At 38.1% G+C, this 24,208-nt stretch overlaps 2 protein-coding genes across 2 annotated transcripts; both read left to right on the plus strand.

Annotated features, from left to right (window-relative positions):
• The first annotated feature begins 4,229 nt into the window (after positions 1 to 4,229).
• On the plus strand, positions 4,230 to 5,157 carry LOC141620722 (uncharacterized). Its single transcript, XM_074437522.1, has 2 exons — positions 4,230 to 4,818; positions 4,907 to 5,157. The coding sequence occupies exons 1-2, from the start codon at positions 4,230 to 4,232 to the stop codon at positions 5,155 to 5,157; spliced, it is 840 nt and encodes a 279-aa protein (XP_074293623.1).
• A 2,608-nt stretch (positions 5,158 to 7,765) lies between these two features.
• LOC141618127 (pentatricopeptide repeat-containing protein At3g53170-like) lies at positions 7,766 to 10,103 on the plus strand. The gene is made up of 2 exons (XM_074435239.1): positions 7,766 to 8,207; positions 8,645 to 10,103. The coding sequence occupies exons 1-2, from the start codon at positions 7,866 to 7,868 to the stop codon at positions 9,743 to 9,745; spliced, it is 1,443 nt and encodes a 480-aa protein (XP_074291340.1). The 5' UTR covers positions 7,766 to 7,865; the 3' UTR covers positions 9,746 to 10,103.
• The last annotated feature ends 14,105 nt before the right edge of the window (positions 10,104 to 24,208 follow it).

Consider the following 24,208-nt stretch of genomic DNA (forward strand, 5'->3'; position numbering starts at 1 on the left):
AAACCCAATCAGCTATATGCATCCCGATTCCTGAAAAATGAAACACTCGACCAAGACAAGTGAAACAGAAAGCAAGCAAAATACCCAGAAAATCAGCAGGAATAGTAGTAAAATCTCTTTTTGTATTTTTATATTTTTTTTAATTAATTTTTTTTTGTGCTACCGACACTATTAACATCCCCCTACAAAGGTAGCGAAACTCGGGGAGGCACTTAAGCCGACTCGACAAGACAACAAAGAAAGCATATAAGATAAAACACACACACAAAAGCAATAAAAATTTAGCTTGGGTTGCCTCCCAAGAAGCGCCTTGGTTAATGTCGTGGCTCGACATAGATGAATAATCCTCAAAACTCAGCCAGATCAATAGCCAACTCAAATGTTACTAGCAGCCGCCTAATAACTTAAACCAGCTCCTCTCAAAAGTCAGCTCAGACTTGTTATCAATTCACATCCTGTATCAGCTTTCCAATAATATCTCGTCACACCAACTTGAACATTTAATATTTTTTTCAAACCTAAGTCCACAACACACCAGCAAATTATACGTCTTCCACCTCAAATTTCTCTTTCTGTCATTCAACGTGTCCCATGACCAGAGCAACCAAGTAGTACCATAATTTTCAGTTCAGAATGTAACTATGTCTTCCAAGAACTCAACTCCTAATTCAGTCCAGCTATTAATAAGATCTCAGTTTCTCAGCAACAACGGCTAACATCCAGACAATAGTCCTTATTTTTTCATCAATTATATCCAGTACGTACACCTCCAAAAATTTAATTCACAAATATATGTGCAGCTCCTTATATTTCCTCAAATATCAGCTTATCGATGTCCGAGCTTCAAACACTCACTCCCCCACACTTTATATTAACCACAAAGGAAATTTCAACGTCAACTAAGGTACCATAAATACTATGTAGGGAAGCTAGCAACTTAGACATTTTAAGTAGAGATCAACAGCCATAATTCAATAAGGGTCAAGTAGACGTAAAACAGAATACAAGTAGTTAGCTAGGCTGCAAGTTCCCTAAAAATAACATCACTCAACCCATTATTCGCTCATTACTTGTTGCCAAATTTCTCTGAACTCTCATTTTCAACCACCAATGTCATCCTGCTACTTTAACCAAACTCAGCTTAACGATTATAGTTTAGCTAGCTCGAATATTACATAAAAATCTTTTAGAGGACAGTAAACCTCAAACGCTGAAGTACCATCACCACAATACTATTGCCAAATCCTTTAAATGACTGACGGGAAGCTTAATGTCTAAGTTCTAAATTCACCAGCAAGTAGAATCCGGCCTAATAATCACTAGCCTCACAAAATATAGGAAACTCCAATAAAGGATACACCCGTACACAAGGACACATCCAAAATATCAAATGATTTACATTCAAATAACAAAAATTTCCACTAAACAAAGCTGAGTCAAAATATTGGTGTAGCTGGATTCAAAAATACAAAGGGGAAAATATAAGCAAACAACATGCAAAAAGTGCTACCAAACATGTTATCTACTCAAAAATTTCCACCTTCAACAAATCCAGCCAGAAAAAATCCAAATTATATATAAATGGAAGGTAGTGTCAAATTTACAACTACATAGAAAATTAATTAAGCATCAATCTCCCCGGCAACGGCGCCAAAATTTGATACGTGTCGTTTAGCGTATACAAATTAATAATTTATAAAACCTATCTTAACCTCAAAAATATTAACATAGTAAAGGATAAGTAGGGTCGATCCCACAGAGAGATTGGAAAACTAATTAACTATGCAGTAATATTTACAAACTAACTTACATATTCACATGCTATTAACATATTTATGAGATTGGGGGGTTTCAATTGGTGATTTTAAGTAAACTATGATTAACTAATTCTATTCTAATATGGGAAGTGAACCAAGCAACTCAATTAAGCTCATAATATTCCAGTTACGTGTCGATCGTCTAGCAAATATTCAGTTTAACAATAGGTTAACTGTAGAGAATTTAGCCGCTAAAAACTCCCTATCTTTCCTTACTTTTAATTGGTAGCGAGCCGCTCGACTACCAATACTAACTAACCAATTACACGCAAGTTTCAAGGTTCCAAATGACTAGCCGCGTTAAGAATTAGAAAGACCTCATTAACCATATTAATTACCTAAGTGTTGTCAATGCTCAAGCAATTAACACATCTAATTATACTCCCAGTTTAGTCTAGTGACATCATTGCAGTCCTAAAATAAACTAGTCGCTACTCGGTTAATTAATCTAACGCCGCGCCAAATTAATCAACTAGCAATCGGTTTGTACCATCCACGATTAAAACGAGTATAATGAGAATACCATAAAACAAATATAGCTTAAGACGAAATTAACGATTAATAACTGAAAGATTAGTTCAACAAGGTTCCAAAATCCATAGCAACAAACTGAAATTAACTAGTAATTAAGATGAGAACTAATAAATTAAGTACGTAAAACCGTCCCTTGTTTCGGTTAACGCCTCCGCAAGTCAGGCCTCCTATCTTCCTCCGGGTCGGAGCCGCTCCACCCGTTGGACTGCTCCATCTTGAATTACATCATCGTCGATTCCCGTCGCCGGATTTTGGTTTTATTATATGTATACTTGCTTACCCCATTCTGATTGGGAACTTGGGTATTTATACTTGATCAAGGTTAAAGATCAAGATAAATTTTGCAAGGAATAGGATATATTTTGTGATTAGAATACGAGATGAGATTGAATTTGAGACAGAGTTGGAGTTCATCGTTGTGTTTCATGTTTAGGTAGCATCTATGTCATTTGCTTCTTTGTTTAATTCACACTCTCGCCCAATTTCTGAAGTCATGGGCTGCCGACTCTACGGAATTAATTAATTATTACGTACGTGCCTGCTTGCGTGCTTCTTTATTTCTTATGCTTCGTTCTTATTTTGTTCCTTGGTCCGTTTTATACATCCTCGTATCATACTATTGATCCATTAAGCGCGTCATTCGGCCCGTTCTCTCTTCGTCTCGTAATCGCTATATCAAAACACACTAAATAAGCCCATTTGCATTTAAAATAATAATAACAGTAATTAAATCTCGAAATTAACGAATATATAATAATTTAGCTCAAATAATGCGAAAGACGATACTAACAATATACGGATATGGGATAAAAACATATATAATTATGGGCTTATCACCAAGCTGTGGGTAATAAACGTCACCTTTCGGTCCTTAGTTCGCCCTAGGCAATACTAATTTAGCTTTCGCCCTAGCTAGCATAAATCCTAATGAAACGCTGCAGAACTACTCCTTTTCCAATCTTTCGATCTAGGAGAAGGGGATATCGAGACAGTTAATTGAGTGCGTCGACTCAAACAATTAAGAGAAATTAAAGCAGCAGATGCATACAACTAGACTACGGGTATCCTAATTAATTCGTCCTTCCTACGCCATGGCTACCCTAAATCCTAGCAAAGTGATTAGCTATTCATGATCGAAATGAGGAACAATAGTAGCAAAGCAAATAACAATAGATAACATAATAAACGAAACTAAATTGAAATTATGCTATGATAATACCGAATTCAACAGAAGAAAAATTGAGAAATGGCGATGAAAAGTACTTCCGATCCAAAAACTAAAGCAACAGTCTCCGTCCTACGTCTAGAATGTGATAATTAGGTCTCTAGTATTCCTTGCCTATTTATAAGAAAAATAGCAAAGAAATAAAGCGTTATAAAATAACAACACAATCGAATTAAAGCCCATCAGTGCGTGGCCTCTCGATCGAACTCCACAGTTGCTCGATCGAGAGCTTTCCCTAAGTATCTCCCTCGATCGAGAACAGGACATCTCGATCGAGGCCTTCACTTTTGCATTCACTCGATCGAGAACAGGACATCTCGATCGAGGGGTTCTTGACTTCTTGTGTGTTCTCCTAATCCTTTGGATGCCTTCACGCGTCTCAAGATGGTAAAGTTTCGCGCCAACTCTCTTAAGCAAGCTTGGAGGATCGCAAATAGGTGATTTCCGTCATTAGGTTCGTACACTGCAAATAATGCAAAGCAGACCAAAGTAGACTATTCGGGGTATAAAGTGACATAATATCACTCAAATACATAGAAATGCGTGCCAAAAGAGACCGTAAAAGTCTATATAAAATGCACGCATCAAATATCATCAATAAAAAAGCTGTAATACGAGTAAAACAGAATACACTTACCAACATTAATAAAAAAATGCGAGGTCCAAATCTATCAAATGATGATAGACATAGAATAAGATGCTATTTATTCGAGAATAGCAAGGATGGCAAGCCAATAAGAGGTTCAATGAACTTCCTTTCAGCAAAATATCAAGTAGACAGGAAAACAATCTTTGAAGTATGGAGGGTTGCTAAACGTCAAAGAGAAAATGGTGATTCTTTGCAACTGAATTCCAGAATTAAGGGTAAAAAAGGGAGGGAAACACTTGAAGTACCAATAGACAGAATATTAGCTACACCAATGGGAGAAAGGGGATCACTACATGCATTTGGTGAAGCAATTGGTGTCTCAGCAACAACAATTTTCAATTGGGTTAAACAAGGTAAAGTTCGAAGCCATACATCAGCATTGCACTCAAGTCTGACTGATGAGAACATGTTCAACAGGTTGATATTTTCACTTTCAAAGTTAAGTTATGATAGAATATCAAACTCTTTGAAGTTTAAGGACATGGGAAATATAGTCCATATTGATGAGAAATGGTTCTATATCTCACAAGATGGAGCTAAGTTTTTTCTATTGAGTGAAGAAATTGATCCTTATAGACATTGTCAAAGCAAAAGTTTCATCACTAAAGTCATGTTTATGGTCATAGCTTTCAAGACCCATTTATGATGGAGATGGTAACCTTTTGTTTGATGGTAAAATAGGGATATTTCCATTTACTTTCCAAGATCCAGCTAAAAGGAGGTCAAAAAACAGACCTGCTGGAACTCTTGAAACCAAATCAGTGGCTTCAATAAACAAACAAGTGACTAAGGACATGCTAATAAATAAGGTGATCCCAGCCATTCACAGTAAATGGCCAGCATCAATGAGCAAGGAAATCATCATCCAGCAGGACAATGCAAAGCCACATATAGAGGGTAATGACCTTGACTTTTTAATGGCAACCAACTAACTCAAATGGTTTCAACGTTAGTTTAACACAACAACCACCAAATTCACCAGATCTCAATGTGTTAGACTTGGGTTTTTTTTAACTCTATACAGTCATTGTAAACAAAAAAGAGAGCAAGCACAGTTAAACTAACAGCAGACAAATCCCAGCAGCATTATACAGTATTGTTCAACTGAAATTATGAAAATAACAGTAAAAGTAAGTAATTCAGAAGTATACCAATACCAGAGACGACTATCCCCACATATTCATCGTGTTCATCAAACTCCATCTCTTCAACATAACAACCTAAATCAACCGGATCTAGGGAGCTATGAGTAGGTGAATCAAACTCCGTCTCTTCAACCCGACTCCCTTTCTCCTCCATGTCATTACCGATCTCTTTTATTTCTTTCAAAGACTCTTTCTGGTTATCTTCCTCTTCGTCCTCCTTCTTTCTCTTTTTCGCCTTTAATTTGCATGCAACAAAAAAACAAGTCACGACATTAATACTGTACAAAAAATAAAGTCACACAAAAACTTTTCGTATTCATAATAGATCTAGAAAAAAAGACCACTTTTCTGATAATCTAATTTTATAGATTTAGAAAAACTCTACACGAAGTAAATAAATCAATCAATCTTTCATCAAATTCCGATTTTTCTGCAGATAACAGTATAACTAAGAATCTAAACAAGCGTAATATCATCATCAATCAACATAAACTAAAAAAAGCGCACAATTGATATTATCAAAATGCTGAAAATGCCGAATATTAACTTCGTAGTTCCTTAATTCCTCGTATATTATCAACATATTCACCAAAAATCAATCAATCTTTCATCAAAATTCCGATTTTAAGGCACGAAACATCAAATTACGAATCTAAATACACGTAATATCAATAAAAAATTCCAGAAAAAATCCCAGCAGCAATAATCTCGTATTCATAATAGATCTAAAAAAAAAAGAAGGAAACAGGTCACCTAACCTTGTTCTTATGTAGTGAATATTGCAGACAAAAGGATTGATTAAGTACTTCATTATATTCGATCTTGAACAACGCAGAAGGATCAACATCACAACCATCAAACCCATCCTCCGTATCTTGAACAATGTAACCATGAAGATCAGAATAATATAAAAGAGGATTTTTTTTCGACATTAATAAAGGAAAAATAGAGAATACAGCAGGAGAGGAAGTGAGGGAATGAGAAAACCAGATTAGTTACAATGAAAAAGAAGAAGAGGCGGCATTGTCAAAGAGAGAGAATAGGGAGAGTTAGGGTTTTAGGATTGGTATAATTGGTATGTTGGTGTTGTAATGTGTTGCTGGAATAAACAGAGAGTGAATAGCACATCTGATGATGTTCTGCCTGTTATTTACGCCCGGAATAACACATCTGATGATCTCTTTTCTGTCCTATACCTCAATGATAATTTACCGGAATTATGGCGGAGAAAGATTTTCACGCCCGTGTATTTTTTCCTCGTTCGGAAGCCCGCCTTAAGTTAGAATACCATGCAATCTTCGACGAATCTCAACCTGGTGACAGTCTCATGCACAGTACCTAACTACCTATGCTGGGGTTATTATTCTCAATTTGTCTGATTGCCTCTTTACTGTACTTTCCTGGTGTAATTTACGGGTTTCCCACATATTCGTTTTACTTGTAAAATGATGATTTGCTTGCTTTGAGGTTGAATCAAGTATGCACATTAACGCTAGATTATGTACTTCCAATTGGCCTTTCTAAGACGGCCATAATCGTCCTAAAGATGAAACGGGTTAAATACAACCCCTTATAGACATACGAGATAAGATTCTTGTCATTTCCTAGACATTCTACATTTTGTCGTATTTAAGACAATTGTATACTTGAAGCGGTTCTAAAATCACCTATTTATCCCGATATTAGCAATCATTAATAGTTTGTACTCGAGATATAATTTAGATCCATTTCTCGCAAAAAAATATGCTTCTACTTACATATATTATACTCCCTCCTATCCAAACCAAAAGTTACATTTGACTTTTTGACACTATTCATGATTGCAGAGAATATTTACTATTATTAGTGATGTACAAGAAAAAACATAGTCATGCGAGATTTTATTTGATTCATCGTCATGAATGCTATAAAAATATCAAGTTTTTATAATTTTTAATAATGCGTAACTATAGATATTCACGTTGCAAAATGTGGCTCAACAAGCGTAATAAAGTCAAAGGTAACATTTGATATAGATGGAACACAAAATCTCATTGAAGACGGAGATATCCGTCACAAACTTGTGACGGATACCATTTCCTCTCACAAAATACCCATGAGAGGTGAGTGGGGAAGACGCAAAGGTGCCCAATTGTCTCCTTTCCTTTTGTGAGAGTGCCTTCACAGCCGTCACAAGCAAGACGCTTTATAGATGGAAGGGAGTATTATACATCGGACAAATAGCCATCTTTGTTAGTCCCAACTCCCTAGGTATCCTCATTTTATTCCATCTACCTTATTTGACATGTTTAAAGTTTAAGACGGATATTATCATCTTGAACCATAATTAATTTACGAAAAATCTAAAGATGGCAGCCTCTCATTTGTACAGGACCCACTTCCTCATATATGTGAAGATAACTAACACTCTAACAGTAACAGAGCACTGCACCTGCACATCCCAACTAGTATTAATTTTCCGCACAAAATCAAAGAATTATTACTGTCATAAATAAATGGAAGCGTTGTTACACATAGAAACAGCTGACATACGCTGGCTTTCATCCTCTGTAACACCCACCACCTGTTTGATGAAATGCCTGAACGAAGGAAAGCGAGATAAACAACAACTGTTATCCGGGTTTCGTGTATCGGCGAAGAAAACAGCAGCGATAGTGCCGAAGGGGGCTCAGAAAAACACAAAGAGAGAATTGTCTAAGCTTGTATGGACCCAAGAAGCCATTAAAGCTATTGAGAAGAAATCAAGGTCTAACAAGTACAATAATTTATGGCCTAAAGCTGTTCTTGAAGCTTTGGATGAGGCAGTTAGGCAGTTCAGATGGGAGTCTGCTCTTAAGGTCAGTCACTCATTTGCTGCTGTTTATCGACTTTTTCTATTTTGTCGAGTAGTATTTTAATTAAAGATAAACAAATGGTCGAGGATACCGGGCGGATAGGAGTCGAACCCATCATATTTTGCCATTATGTTTTTGAAGCTTTAAAGGACCTGAGGGTAGACTGGTAGTTATAAGCTGTCTGTAACAAAGTTGGTTGTTTCGAGTGATAAAAGTTCGTATTTCTTACACAAGTGATTAGGTGTCACTCTTGGGAATTTTGGGAATTTAAATTTCTGAACTTGGGAACTTGGGTAGGGCCATAGGGTCTTCCCATTAATTTGCCTTCAGTGCTCGAAAGAGATTGCCTCATTGTCGGAAATTGTGATAGGCGCTTCAGTGCTTAGATTGACATTTCGCATGAGTTTAGAGACTTACAAAGGATGATATCCAAATTGTAGATATTTGGGCTACTTCGGAAACAGCATTGGTACGAACCAAGAAGCCAAACATACACAAAGCTTATAATGATGCTTGGAAAATGTAGAAAGGCGGAACAGGCTGGGTTGCTTTTTGAGGTGATGCTGTCTGATGGGGTTAAGCCTGCTGTTGATGTTTTTACTGCACTCGTGAATGCTTATGGTCTATGTGGTCTTTTTGATCAAGCATTAGCCATTGTCGATGACATGAAGTCCGTATATGACTGTAAACCTGATGTTCATACTTATTCAATACTACTGAACTGCTGTGCTAAGTACCGTCGTTTTGATCTTGTAAATCAAATTCTCAATGAGATGTCATACCTAGGGATAGAATGCAGTACTGTTACGTATAACACTGTTATAGATGGATATGGCAAGGGTGAATTGTTGGATGAAATGGAGAGTCTTTTGTCAGAGATGATGGAAACTGGTAAATGTCATCCGGATGTTTTTACGTTAAACTCGTTCATATGGGCATATGGGAACTGTGGTCAAATCAAGAAAATGGAGAGTTGGTATGAAGAATTTCAGGTAATGGGGATTAGCCCTGACGTGAGGACCTTTAATATCTTGATCCGATCATATGGGAAAGCTCGAATGTATGAGAAAATGGAATCGGTTCTAGACTTTATGAAGAAAAGGTGCTTTTCGCCAACAGTTGTGACTTTCAATACTATTCTCGATGTATATGGACGAGCTGGTAATATTGTGGAGATGGACGAATTTTTTCTGAAAATGAAGCATCAAGGCATGAAACCAAATACCATAACCTACTGCAGCCTTGTCAATGCTTACAGTAAAGCTGGGAAATTCTACAAGGTGGATTCCATTCTCAGGCAAGTTCAGAACTCGAATATAGTTTTAGACACGCCGTATTTTAATTGTGTGATAAGCGCCTATGGCCGGAGTGGCAACATTGAGAAGATGAAAGAGTTATACTCGGAAATGAAGGAAAACAAGTGTGAGCCAAATAATATAACCTTTGCAACCATGATACAAGCATACAATGCCAAAGGGATGACCGAAGATGCTGAAGATGTGGAGACTAAGATGCTTGCCGTGAATAGCACCTCAGATTAGGCCTTCCTCTTCTTCGTCTTATCTCCGTCGAAGCAAAGCTGCTGGGATGCTAGTCGAAGTTATTTGTCCGCTGTTATAAAAATCTTGAGTGGACCATAGACGTCTTAATCTAGTGGTTAAGACACAGCTCTTGTGATAGATATACCCCAAGTTCAAATATCTGTTTACTTGTGTATTGTACTAGTCTTGTGTGTCCTTTGACACAAATGGAAAAAGAAAAAAAATAGTGACAAATATCCGTCTTAAGGTTAAACGGGCCAAATAATATCTCATTTGTATAGATATGACAAATATCTTGTTATTCCCTAAACATTTCAATTTTGTCTTATTTAAAGTATTTGACTCGTTTTATGCTTAAGACTGATAATTCCGTCTTACTTGAGAATTTGTGAGTTTTTAAAATGCAAAAAGCGTGAGTTTTGTAATTAATGGGCTGCAGTGACATTGTTACTCAATCCAAATTGTTCGGCCCAACATCTAAAATTTGAATTGTCTTCATCTCATCGCACCTTCCAACCACTTTACTCAATTTCATGTATAATCTGATTAGTCCTTTTGATATAACACCAATCCAATCCATTAATACTTGATATTCGCCGTTTAGTTTATGAGTAATGAAGTTGGTTTCTTTGTGAGACGGTCTTATAGCAGAATTATGTTCATAGATAACTTGGTATATATGGCGATCAATTCCAACACCAATGGACAATCAAGTCCCTTGTACAACAATCTATAGAGAAACTTAACTAACACACAAGTCGACGACACTTAAGAATAAGAGGCTGGATTATGTGTTTTAAATGGACCCACCCCCCTCATCCGAATAAGCCCTAAGACATAAAACACGTAAATTCATGGTCCATTTCAAGGGAGGCCATGTGCTCTTCTTCGAGTGATATTTCTAAATCTACACTTTGTGGACATGGGCCTACCTATACGCCAGGCCAATCTGTGAACGTGCAGCAGTCGGAAAGTCACGCTCGACGGCGTATTAAATGCTTTTGATCAGATCATTTTAGATCGGTCCGTTTCGTCTCGGCAAGGGTCTCGAAACAATGTTAGAGATGTTCGGAGTCGCCACCAAGCAATTATGGGATGCCTGGAAAGCGTTCGAGTCCACTTTATACCTAGGTCAATTAAGGTAAAAAGGGGTGCTTGACATAGGTACTAAAGATAAGGAACCGTCCCTCTTTAGCATTCTATCGCTAGAATGACTCTCGTTCGCCCTGGATAAGGTCGTCCACTATCCAAAGTTTCTGAGTAAGAGGTGAAGGTACGTATTGGGAAGCCCTTTAATCGGACACCCAATCCCGGTTACCATCTCGGTTACCCGAGGCATGGTAATCAAAGTAGACCATAAAGAAACGTGCTTTAAGTAATAAAGTTTAATGTGCATTCATCACAAACTAAAACTGAAATGTAAAATACAACTGTCTCAAAACTGAAAACCAACTAAAGTAAAATTGTCTTAACAAAACATAGCGGAAGACTAAAGACTCGACATGTGATGACTCCATCCCCAGCTAGATCCCGCGCGTACTCCAAAGTAATACATGCTAATCAACTGCTCACCATCCCCGAATGAATCACCACAGTTTTCAAAACATTTAAACGAGGTCAGTTACTGAATAAACAAGATAAGCAATAATAACAACAACATCCAATTACACAATCACATTCCTCCAACCCCATCTTATCACCAATCATGTGACTACACACTAAAGTGTCTAGCTCTGCCAGAATATCCATCGCAACAGATATTTCACACCGTCAGTGGGGACCGCAGCCGTACCACCTAAGCTCCGCTCAACACCATAGAGTGAATAACCCATATCCATTAATGTGCACCCCCCCTTGTGACGGGAACCACAAGGGGCGACTCAGGGGCGTGAAGCCACTCCCGCAAGCGACTCCACTCACCCGAGGGCACACCTCACGAACCACAGACAAACAAACAACCAATCCACAATACTAATATAAACATGCCAAATCCAAAGTACTATAATAATAATAATCATGCCAACATCACAATCATGCCATCTTATACTTATTTAAACAGTCAACTGAGTAGGGAAACCCTACCTGAGACGAAATCACCAACAATCAATGCAGCGGATAAAAAAGGCTCATCTACAAAATCGCCTCCTATAATCAATAATCACAAATCTATCACATAATACTCCCCAAAATCCCCAAATCACCCAATTAGGGTTTAAACAACATTAACTATCTGACATAAAAACAATATAGGGATCTTACCCACAAGATGACGATCTCAAAGGTATGACGATCTCGGACATCCAACAAACACTAGCCTTGATTTTATAGGAAAGAGTGAAGAGAATGAACGTCGTTGTTTTCTTTTGTGAAAGGTTTAGAGAATAAAAGTAAAAAGTGAAACGAACTGTCGAAATAACTTTATATATTCTTCACGCATTACTATCAAACCAGACTGAAAACCCGTAAAACGCGACTTACTCGATCGAGTAACTAACGTACTCGATCGAGTTGCCCTTACTCGATCGAGTAACTACGAAGCAGAACACTATCCAGAACGCAAAACTGACTTACACGACAGAGTAAGCTTATTCGATAGAGTACCCAACAACTCGAATATCTGAGGTATTATACATTTTGCTGCCAATTCAATTAAACTTTATATAAACTATAAAGTTCAAAACTTTAATCTATCCAATTCACCAACTACCACAATCTGCTCCAAAATCAATATAACTTAATCGTAACCTAAAAAGATCAAAAATTTAATCGAAAATACTAAATCTCCAATAAACTACAGTAATAAAAATCCATCTTTATCATATACTTCAATCTAAAGGACATTATTTACGAAATTAAATGACTGAAAAAGTGCATGTAATCCCTATAACAAGAGACTAAAGCAATCAACTCGTTTGAAAATAGCGTCATATCACCTAAAATACTCCGTATTACACAAGTGAAATTTACAAAGGTAAATAATGGTACGGAATTATCGACTTCAACCAAGCAAAATTGTTGGTTCTAAAACAGATTCATAACTTAGGATGAAATCCCATTGATGTGTATAATACGACTTATTCATGTTACCTATTTTAGCTATACTTGTTATATCTAAGATTTACACCAACAAAAGTAATCATAGGCCATTTCTTGATTTTATTTTTTTTGTTGCTTATTTGGTAACCTATAGACTTTGTTGCAAATATGCAATGTACTGACTACTGAATACCAAACAACAGCATGTAATCAGAAGAGAGAAATTTGAGAACGATTAACAGTTTCCTTATACTAATTGCCAGCAATAATGCACAAGCTACAATCTAGAAGAGCAAGAAGAAACTCCAATTTACATGATGAGCTAGGGTCAAGGCTGCTGAGGACGTGAGGGCCGCCTCACATACCTCATGACAAGCCAAGTAAGGATCCACAAAAGCATACCAAACCCGACCACTATTACTAGAATAATAACACCTATTTTCCAACCCTTAAACCCATGTTCAATCATTGGTCCGGCCTAAATGAGCAGACCTCCAGCCCATTATTGATACCATTCAATCTAAACTCGCCAGTTGGAAAACCCGTTTCCTCTCTAGAGTTGGGAGACTTTGTCTAATCAAATCCACCTTAAATGTCATCTCTTTCCACTCCATGCAATACATCCGTCTACCGTCTGCTATCCTTCTCGATATTGATAAACTTACTCGATCCTTTATTTGGTCCGGCCACTCCTCAAACAAGCTTCACCTCTCAAATTGGGATCTCGTGACCCAACCTTTAGCCCTAGGTGGTTTAGGGATCAAAGCTTCCCGTCCTCTTAATGACGCCTTCTCTACCAAACTCAGTTGGAAGCTTCTCTTTGACAGAACATCCTTAGCCTCCCGAGCTATTACAAGTAAGTATTTAGCCTCTTCCACCACCCGCTTTAGGTATGGTTCCCATATCTTGAAGAGTGTTGGCATTGGCTGGCCAATTCTCAAAAACCATATTATTTGGTCCATAGGTAACGGGTCGTCCATACACTTATGCGGAATGATCCATGGTCTAGCCTTGGACCTCTTAGGCATGTCATATCTAGGCCTCTTTACCCTAACTCTTCCAACGCTATGCTATGCTCCATCATTTCTAATGAACAATTGTCCCTTGACTCTCTTGATTTCATTCTTTCTGATTTTATCTCTAAAGCCATTCTCACCATACCTCTTCCTTCCTCTGATAGACGTGATATCCACTCCACCTCCCTTGCCCCTAAGAATAAATTCTCTTTAGGCGCCACTTACTCTTCCCTAACTAAGCACTTTCAACGCCCCCTTTCCTTCTCCGTTGATATGCTTTGGCTTTGGGACTTGCCAACCCAACCAAAGATCAAGATCTTTTTATGGTTGGTGTGGTGGAACAAACTTTCACATAACCTTATCCTTCATAGGAGATCCATCCTTCCCTCTCCCCATTGCACCCCTTGTGATAGCCCCTCTCTATCTGAATCTTCCCTCCACATTCTCCGAGACTGTAGTCTTGCTAGTGATCTACCTTTTTTACCTTCATTGTCTGGCGACTTTGGCTCAGACGTTGTGATGTTATCTTTTCTTCTACCCCCCCTGCCGACTTCCTCGTCCAGCCTCTTTATCACCATCTCCTCCCAAGCCTCTTCGTGGGTCTCTGCCAACCATCATGCCCAGCCCTCACCATTGTCCCTTGTTCCGTGTCCTTCTGCCCCTTACTCTCCTTGTAGCTGGGCCCCTCCCCCGCATGACTGGTCTAAGATCAATGTAGATGCGGCTTTCTCCCCCTCCCTCCCTTATACTAGTTATGGGTGTATTGTTAGGAATAGTATTGGTTCTTGGATTTGGGGTTGGTCTTCCCGTTTGGTCGCCCCTAACCCATCCATTTGCGAGGTGCTTGCAATTAGAGAAGGGTTGCGTTTTGCTATTCGGTCCACTAACAATTTTGTGATTGCTTCTGATTGTATTAATGCCGTTAATGCCATTTCGAAGACGGACCCCTCTTGTGGTCCTTTTACTAACATCATTCTTGATTGTAAGGAAAAATTAAAGGTCTCGCCTCATTTAAAGCTTGTTTTTGAGAAGAGATCGGCCAACAAAGTAGCGAATGCAATTGCTAAATATTCCATCAAAGACTTTAGTTATTGTAATGGTCGGTTTAATTGGGCTAATGCCCCTTCTTTTGTAATCGATTTGTGTACGTTAGACTTTATTTCGGCATGTACAACCCTTAATCACGATCCCCCTCCATAATGTACCTGAACAGTTCCTTTCATTTATATATATATATATTTTTTTTGACAATTATCAAGAGTGAGTTTTCATAACAATGGCTCTTTGGGCTAGATTATGGGCTCTTTTAAATCTTAGAAAAGGATACAAGTGTAACCTTTCATTTATATTAGATGTTCCCTTTGTCAAAAAAAAAACATGTTCAATCAGATTTAAGAAAACCTCATACAAATGGTGTAAATGGTCTGAGGTAACACCAAATGCAGTAAGGATCAATGTTAAAGCACCCAACATTGCCAAAGTATCCATTGGCCCACTAACATTGTAAAAGTTCGAATGGCTGGAAAAATCCGAACGACCATAAAATGAGGAAAACTTGGAAGGAGGAGTACGCCCACTGCCGTTGGTACTTTTGGGAGAGACTTCATGAGGGACCACTAAAAATCAGAGGAAAATTATGTTAGAGGTTAACATGAATCATCGTCTAAACAACTATCATCTCAATCACATTATAGAATAGACACAACTTTAACAGGGGGCTTGATTGTAACTGCCTTGCCAATGATTGTACAACGTGAGGGCAAAGTTCAGACGAAATCGAGAGTCAAGACATGTACATGATCAATGCATACAAAATACAATTAGAAAAATGATAAAAAGTGCCATGGGGCGCTTATTAAGCCAATGAAATAAGATTTTTGTATCAGAACAACTTCCTAATAAATAGGAATATTATCTCAACAAATCCTTCTATCTTTCCGTTAAAAATCTTCCCGCCTATATTTCTCTACGACTGCACTACATATCTTTCGCCATTAAAAGCAACATAAGTCCTTTTAATTCGTATATCCTTTATCAGTGTTTGTGAATTTCAATTTTCATAGATTCAGAGCAAACACTAAGAACGCCCAAAGCACTAGTATGATCATTTTTTTTTCGAAAGGGTTCAATCCAGAAACATTAGAGAATCATAGCAGTAGCCATAAAATTAGAAGAATTGCAGAAATAACAGGAATTAAAATGCAAATGAAATTGAAAGGGAAACCTTAATTTAGAAAAAGAGGAAGACATATTTTCCAGAAAAGGGAGAAAGAGAAGAAGAAATGAATGCCAAAAATGTAGAAGCTCATTAAATCAAAACCCTAATCATAGAAGGCGAGCGATTTGCAGAAGTGAAGGGACGTCACACCATATGTAAGGCACGAGATATAGGGTGGTATAAATGGTTTGTGCGTCTGTGGTGGTGCGGGATGGTGATGGCGGCGGTGGTCGACTGTGACGCTGTGGTGGTTGAGGGTAAGGGTGTTGGGGAGAGGGTGATGGTGAGATGAGGATGAGAGCAACATGTTATTTGAGAAAATGAAGGGTTGTGTGAAGAGGAGAGGTAGTTAATAAGAATGCTTTTACATCGTTGTTTAAAACCGATGTTTATGATACCCTTTTTACATTGTTTATTTGAAACCGATCGCACAAATATTTTTGTACATCGTTTTTTTAAAATAACCGATGTAAGGAAAAAAATATGTACACATTTTACATCGGGTTTTGTAAGAACCGATGTTATTCATGAACATTTACATCGTTTCAAAGAAAACCGATGTCTTTGTGGCGATGTCAATAGGACTTTTTCTACTAGTGCGAATACTGTAACACCCGCGAATTTTCCGTTTTGGCATTTATAATTTAATTAGCCATTTTATTATTCTATTTATATTTTAAACCCGTTTATGTTGCTTTACATGTATAATAATATTAATGTTGACAAAAATATCCGTCTTTAAGTTTGTAGTAGGTTTGAGACGTAGTTTAGTGAAAAATAGACTCAATTTAAGTTTTGGGCCTAGGATGACCAATGAGCTTTTCTCTTATCTTTTTTCTCTTTACCTAACTCATAACATAAACCCTACCATTGTAATAATACGGTATTACGAGTCTTTGGGTACTCTACCGAGTGGAACTTACTCTGTCGAGTAAGTATGTTTGAGTAACGAAACAATAGTCTGCCTGTAAGGTACTCGATCGAGTAGCCTTGGCACTCGATCGAGTAAGTGGCACTCGATCGAGTACGAGACTTACTCGATCGAGTAAGTCGGTCTTTGGGTGATATTTGACGGGTTTTGTTAATAAGGCGGATTAATATTTAATAACTTTTCGTCATCTTCCTAAACACTTTTGCAAACCTAATCTACTGATAAAGAGAGAATTCATCCTACGTTGTCTTGTTCTTCCGCTTTATTGACAAATCCCGGAGCTAGAGGAGTCGGTTTCATTCGTTCTTAATATCATTGTGATCCTTGCGTCAAGGGTAAGTCTTACGTATCATTTTTATAGCATTTGTGTAGTTTTGGTTAAACCCTAATTTGGGAATTGGGGGTTTTATGATTATATTGTTGTGGTAGTGATTGTATGAATATGTGTATAGGAGGAGGGTTCATAGAAGAAAGATTTTGAGACAGCTGCTAGATCGTCTGAATAGTGATTGCATTCCAGGTAGGGTTTCCCTACTCAGTATTAGTTACATGATGTGTGTGGTGATTGTGCTGTAGTTAGTGATTGTTGATTGATTCAGACGGTTGTAATTTTATATTGTTGATTGATTCAGACGGTTGTGATTTCATATTGTGGATTGTTTCAGACGGTTGTTGATTTTGTGTTGTGGTTACTGTTTATCTGTCTGTGTTTTTCGAGGTGCGTCCCTGGCTGAGTGGAGTCACTTGCGGGAGTGGCTTCACGCCCTTGATTCGCCTCCTGTAGAACCCGCCACATGAGGGATGTGCACATTAAGGAACATGGGGTTATCGCTCGATGAGATGAGCAGGGCTTAGGTGGGAACGGCTGCGGTCCCCCACTGGCGGTGTGGAGTACCTGTTGCGATGGGTACTCTGGCAGGGCTAAACACTTTAGTGTGTAGTCAGTTGTGTGGAGATTGATGATGGAGACTGGGGATTGATGTGTTGATTGAGCTGCTTGGTGTTTGCTTCATGTTGGTTTGTATCGTGTAATTAGTACTGACCCCGTTTAAATGTTTTAAAAACTGTGGTGATCCATTCGGGGGTGATGAGCAGTTATTGAGCAGGTATGATATGACGCGTATGGATAGCTGGGATGAGTCATCACGTGGCAGTTAGAAGTCTTCCGCTGTGTCAGACGATGTTTTATAGCTTTGATAGTTTTAGCAGTAGATCGTCTAAGAATCTTGTATTTCAGTTTAACAGTTTTGGTTTTGATCATGTAATCACTTTAAACTATATTGTTATTTAAATTATGTTTCGTCATTCTCATTTGATTATCATTGCCTCGGGTAACCGAGATGGTGACGTTCTTATACCTTAAGTGGTCCTGGTAAGGCACTTGGAGTATGGGGGTGTCACAAAGTGGTATCAGAGCGACGATCCTGAAACCTGTAACCAATGAATCTAATGAATCTAGGGAGTCTAATTAAAATGAACCCGTGGTAGAAGTTGTAGGAGCTAATGCAAAGACTTGGGAGACGTCCTAAAGTCGCAAACTCGCCCTACAATTTTGAACCGGTCACCATGGGATATGAGTCGGGATCGCTATGTGTTTATCTTGTGAATTGTGTATCTTTGTAGCAAAGTGTGGTATAAATTGGTGGATGTATGTATGTGGAGAATGGGGAATGTGTAGAGAAAGATGATAATGAAGTGATGTTATACATTATTGATTGAAAACATGATAGTTGTTTTACGATATGGCATTATAGAAATACGGAAAGAAAATTTGTTTGATTTGAGTTATACATAGAGTTATGTATACATATATGTTGTTGGTATTGTTGTACGAGTTTATATAGCTGAAAGTTTGAGTAAGAGCATGAATAATTGGTGAAAAAAGATGATAATTGTTGCATGATAATATAATTTTTGATAAAGCATGTTATATGATGGAAGAGATTTTATAATGTTGTTATGCTAGTAACATGTGAATAGGAGACTTGATGTTATATATTTGTGATTTTGTTTACGTAAAGTTATAGAATAAAAAAACATGTAGGTAATACATGCTTGGTAAATTGAATGATGCATGCGCATAATGGATGTTGTTGCTTGGCTTTTGAAGATAGTAACATGTGGTTAGGGATACTGGTTTTATGAGCATCGAGTTGTTTTGTTTACCTTGTTGTCGTTTAAGTTGTTTGGAAGTAAAATCAAGTAGTTGTGTTTTCGATTATAGAGAGGTTGTCTTTAAACTGTTATAACTTGAGATGCATAAATGATTTTAATGTGATTCCAATTGGATGTGATAGCTTGTTCTTTTACTATTCTAACGATAGGTCACACGCCCAAAACGGCCAAGAAACGAGTGAGTTGTGACCGTTTTACGAAAACTGGACAATGCTGAGAAATGCGTAGGGTACTCGATCGAGTGGCCCTCACTCGATCGAGTGCACCTTGGTACTCGATCTAGTATCCCTTACTCGATCGAGTAGCCCTGGTAATTTGTTTTACGTGCTTCTGACCTTCACCTACTCGATCGAGTAAGTCACTTACTCGATCGAGTGGCCTCTACTCGATCTAGTGACCCCTGTTTTGGGTCATATGCCTATCTTTTGACTTCGTTGCATATTATGTTTGATTCAAATGTGTTATTTTACTTCGTTATGCATTGGTTTACGTATGTATTGGTCCTGATGCGTAAGTTACCCAATCTTATGACGTAAGGAGTGACACCTGTGGCGAGTATGAGTTCGGTGGGAGGACATGAGTTATATGTAATTGTAGTAGGTAGTGGGAAAAGAAAAGGAAGATTGGTAAGGTTTATTAAGGCATGAAGCATGTTTTGTGAAATGAGATGAGTGATATGATTGTGTGTTGAGTAATGTAAAAGTAATTGAATGTGGGCAAGGGATAATGTGAGTTTATGGAACGTGAGAATGAAAAGATTGAAATGAAGGATGTGGATGGTGGCAACTTGAGATGTGTAAGGAATTATGGAGGTAGATGGTTAGGAATCGTGTGGGTTAAGAATATATGTAGTGAAAGGTCGTTTTAGAGGAATTGAGAAGAGTGGTATATAATGAACTTAATGGAGACATGTCGCGACGTGGATTTGCAGATAGTGAGTGAGTTTGGGAATCTGTGTTATCAAGAGGTGAAACCAATGTGTGATTTCCTTGGGCAATTAACGGTATAAAATGAATTTTGATTTCTAAAGATGTAAAAAGGAAGATGCAATTGTTTGAACAAGTAAACGTTGATTCTATGGATGGATTGGTGGCAAGGGTGAGTGATAGCATAATAAGAGAATATTTATGGTAATAAGGAGTTATATGATGTCGATATGAAATAATGAGATGTGAGTTTTGGAGCAATGAGAAGGTAACCGGATCATTAAAGAGTTAGGTAAGAGGTAATAAGGAGTTGAATGGTTAATTGCTTTTGTCGAGTGTAAAAAGAAAAGAATGAGGGGAGTAAAACTAAGAAAATGTTCACCGGAGTTATGTGATATAAAAGTAAGGAATCGTCGAGATGTATGATACTATCATGAGGATTTGAGTTAACAATTATATAGGAGTTCCAGGACGACATGATAATCATGAGTTTCGAGGAATTAAGTAAAGTAAAAGTTGGGTAAAGAATTTGCACGATATGAGATCTTGGTAGTGAGTCGGGTGACGATACAATTAAGGATGGAATTGGAAATAGTGTTGAGATGATTTTTGTTGATGTATTTGATGTTCGTTATTTAGGATGATAACCAAAGATTGGAAAGAAACTGTGATGTTTAGAGATGAGTGTAAGAAGTTTGATGTACGAACGGTGGTAGTGTGGAGGTGTTGTCACTAGTGGTTAAGGGTGATGATAAATAGGAAAGATGGCAATTCTAAAGAGGTTGATTTTGTAGAGACCGAATTGTTATGTATGGTTGTGAGGAGGTATAAGATGTAGTCTTAGGAGGCGGTTTCTCGTAATGAGTGTTAGTTGTATGGTTATGTATGGTAGAAGGTGCTGGTTATGCGAATGGAAAGATGTGTTATGAGGGGCGTACGAGTTAAGCTCAGGCGAGAGGTAACCTTTATCAGATGGTAACTTACGTGATCAGGATTGACTAGTTGGATGTGATTATGGGTTTATGATGTATCTAAACGTTTGTGTGAGGTTCCGACCTCACGATAAGTGGTATGGTGTGATAGACATAAAGTTGTTATCTGAATGTTCTGTAATATATGTTGGATGCGGTAACCTAATGGAATGATGTTTAAAAATGGTAATAGTTCGATTGATCTGGCATGGTTAGTTATAATTGTGTGTGTATTTATAATACATGTGTATTCCGTGAAATGGTAGGGATGATGTTCATGAGGTGCTTATCCGTTTATTCATATAATATGTTGCGTTGTGATTTAGTAAAGTGGATTTGAGTAAGTTTTCTTGTCCGAAAAGTTATTTCCGAGTCAGTGTTTATGGGATTGTGTAAGTTGTGATGGCTATCGATGTGGTTGTTGTGCCTCGGGTGGTAATCCGGGCACGGTACTTCGTGTTGTGATACGGGTGTTTTCGCGCTGCGATGCGGCTGTTGGTGGCGGTGTTGCGATGCCGTCACCGGTTGTGGTGGAGTAGGCGAGATGATTATGATACGAGTTTTCGAAAGTACATACCAGTTAAACATAGATTGTTGTTTTGTTTGCTGCTGTTACTTGTGAGTTTTGGTTGAACATGTAGACTGTTGTTTTGTTTGTTGATGTTTCTTACCAGTTTGGGAATGAGGGTAGCGTATGATATGAAAGAGAGTTGTATATGTCTTCGTTGTTGTCATGGTATAGTGATATTCTGTTGATGTGACACAGTTGTCAGAAGTTGTTACAGTACATTTGATCTTGTTGTAGATGAGGCATAGGTGCACATAGTCATGGCAAGTGTGGTAATGATCTGAAAGCTGCAGGTGGTTCATAATCTTTCGTTGAGACAGTGAGTGTAGGGTGTTGGGAATTAGTGTCATGTTAAGTTATGTATGAGTTTTGCGGTAATGAAAGAAAAGAACTTGAGAATCTAGTGTGAGTGTATGTAATAATTGTGAATCGTGAGTTATGAGTATGGAGATAGGTGCATGTATAGAGGATTATGTCGTTTTGGCAGTAATAGGGAACAATTGAAGTTTTGGTTAAGCTAAAGATTTTGAGGTATAGGTTAGGTGGTGTGACGAGTGAATTGAAGTATGAGAATTGTTTAAGTAAGAGAGCCTTAGATTTATGCATGGCGAGTGTTCAGATTATAGGTGGTTATCTTTGACATGCGGTTGTGATGGGGATAATGAGAAGATATAGCTAGAATTTAGTATTAGTGAGTTACGAGGATGTAACATTTATCTTAAGAGGAGTAGGATGCGATAAAAGAGATTTTGATGATTGTGCATATGGTAGTATAATTGGAAGTAGAGTGTTGGTGTAGCATAAAGGACGGATATTTGTTTTGATTTTATTAAAGGTCATGACCGTGCTTGTAGTAGTTCGATGTTTAGGAATGAGAGAATATTTCAATAGTGTTGACAGTTGAATGATGATGTTATGAGTGTGAGTAAACTTCGAGAACGAAGTTCCTTTTAAGGGTGGTAGAATGTAACATTCCGCTTGATGTTATGAGTATTTTGATATTGGATTTTCTAGTGGATGATATGTTACGGAGCTAGCAGTAGTGTATGGAGTTAGTGTCGAGAGAGATATAATGTAGTTGATACGATATCGTGAGACATGTTGTGGAGGTAAGTATAGTTGGTGGAGTTGGTGTTAAGAGTTCATGTGTTATAGGGTGAGGTTTTGTTTTGAGTTCTGAGTTGCGTTGTTGTGTCTTAGTCAAGTTGGTAGGTTTGTTTTTATGTATGGTTTGAACTTCGGGGACGAAGTTCTTTTTAAGGAGGGAAGACTGTAATATTACGGTATTACGAGTCTTGGGGTACTCTACCGAGTGGGGCTTACTCTGTCGAGTAAGTATGTTGAGTAACGAAACAGTAGTCTGCCTGTAGGGTACTCGATCGAGTAGCCTTGGCACTCGATCGAGTAAGTGGCACTCGATCGAGTACGAGACTTACTCGATCGAGTAAGTCGGTCTTTGGGTGATATTTGACGGGTTTTGTTAATAAGGCGGATTAATATTTAATAACTTTTCGTCATCTTCCTAAACACTTTTGCAAACCTAATCTACTGATAAAGAGAGAATTCATCCTACGTTGCCTTGTTCTTCCGCTTTATTGACAAATCCCGGAGCTAGAGGAGTCGGTTTCATTCGTTCTTGATATAATTGTGATCCTTGCGTCAAGGGTAAGTCTTACGTATCATTTTTATAGCATTTGGGTAGTTTTGGTTAAACCCTAATTTGGGAATTGGGGGTTTTATGATTATATTGTTGTGGTAGTGATTGTATGAATATGTGTATAGGAGGAGGGTTCATAGAAGAAAGATTTTGAGACAATTTGCTAGATCGTCTCGAATAGTGATTGCATTCCGTGTAGGGTTTCCCTACTCAGTATTAGTTACATGATGTGTGTAGTGATTGTGCTGTAGTTAGTGATTGTTGATTGATTCAGACGGTTGTAATTTTATATTGTTGATTGATTCAGACGGTTGTGATTTCATATTGTGGATTGTTTCAGACGATTGTTGATTTTATGTTGTGGTTTCTTGTTTATCTGTCGTGTTTTTTGGGTGCGTCCCCCGATCGAGTGGAGTCACTTGCGGGAGTGGCTTCACGCCTTGATTCGCCTTCTGTGGAACCCGCCACGGGAGGGATGTGCACATTAAGGAACATGGGTTTATCACTCGATGAAATGAGCGGGGCTTAGGTGGGAACGGCCGCGATCCCCCATGGCGGTGTGGAGTACTGTTGCGATGGGTACTCAGCGTGGCTACACACTTTAGTGTGTAGTCATTGTGTGGAGATTGATGATGGAGACTGGGGATTGATGTGTTGATTGAGCTGCTTGGTATTTGCTTCATGTTGGTTTGTATCGTGTAATTAGTACTGACCCCGTTTAAATGTTTTAAAAACTGTGGTGATCCATTCGGGAGTGGTGAGGAGTTATTGAGCAGGTATGATATGCCGCGTATGGGATAGCTGGGATGAGTCATCACGTGGCAGTTAGAAGTCTTCCGCTGTGTCAGACGATGTTTTATAGCTTTGATAGTTTTAGCAGTAGACCGTCTAAGAATCTTGTATTTCAGTTTAACAGTTTTGGTTTTGATCATGTAATCACTTTAAACTATATTGTTATTTAAATT

This window comes from Silene latifolia, chromosome X, assembly GCF_048544455.1.
Source record: "Silene latifolia isolate original U9 population chromosome X, ASM4854445v1, whole genome shotgun sequence".
NCBI lineage: Eukaryota > Viridiplantae > Streptophyta > Magnoliopsida > Caryophyllales > Caryophyllaceae > Silene > Silene latifolia.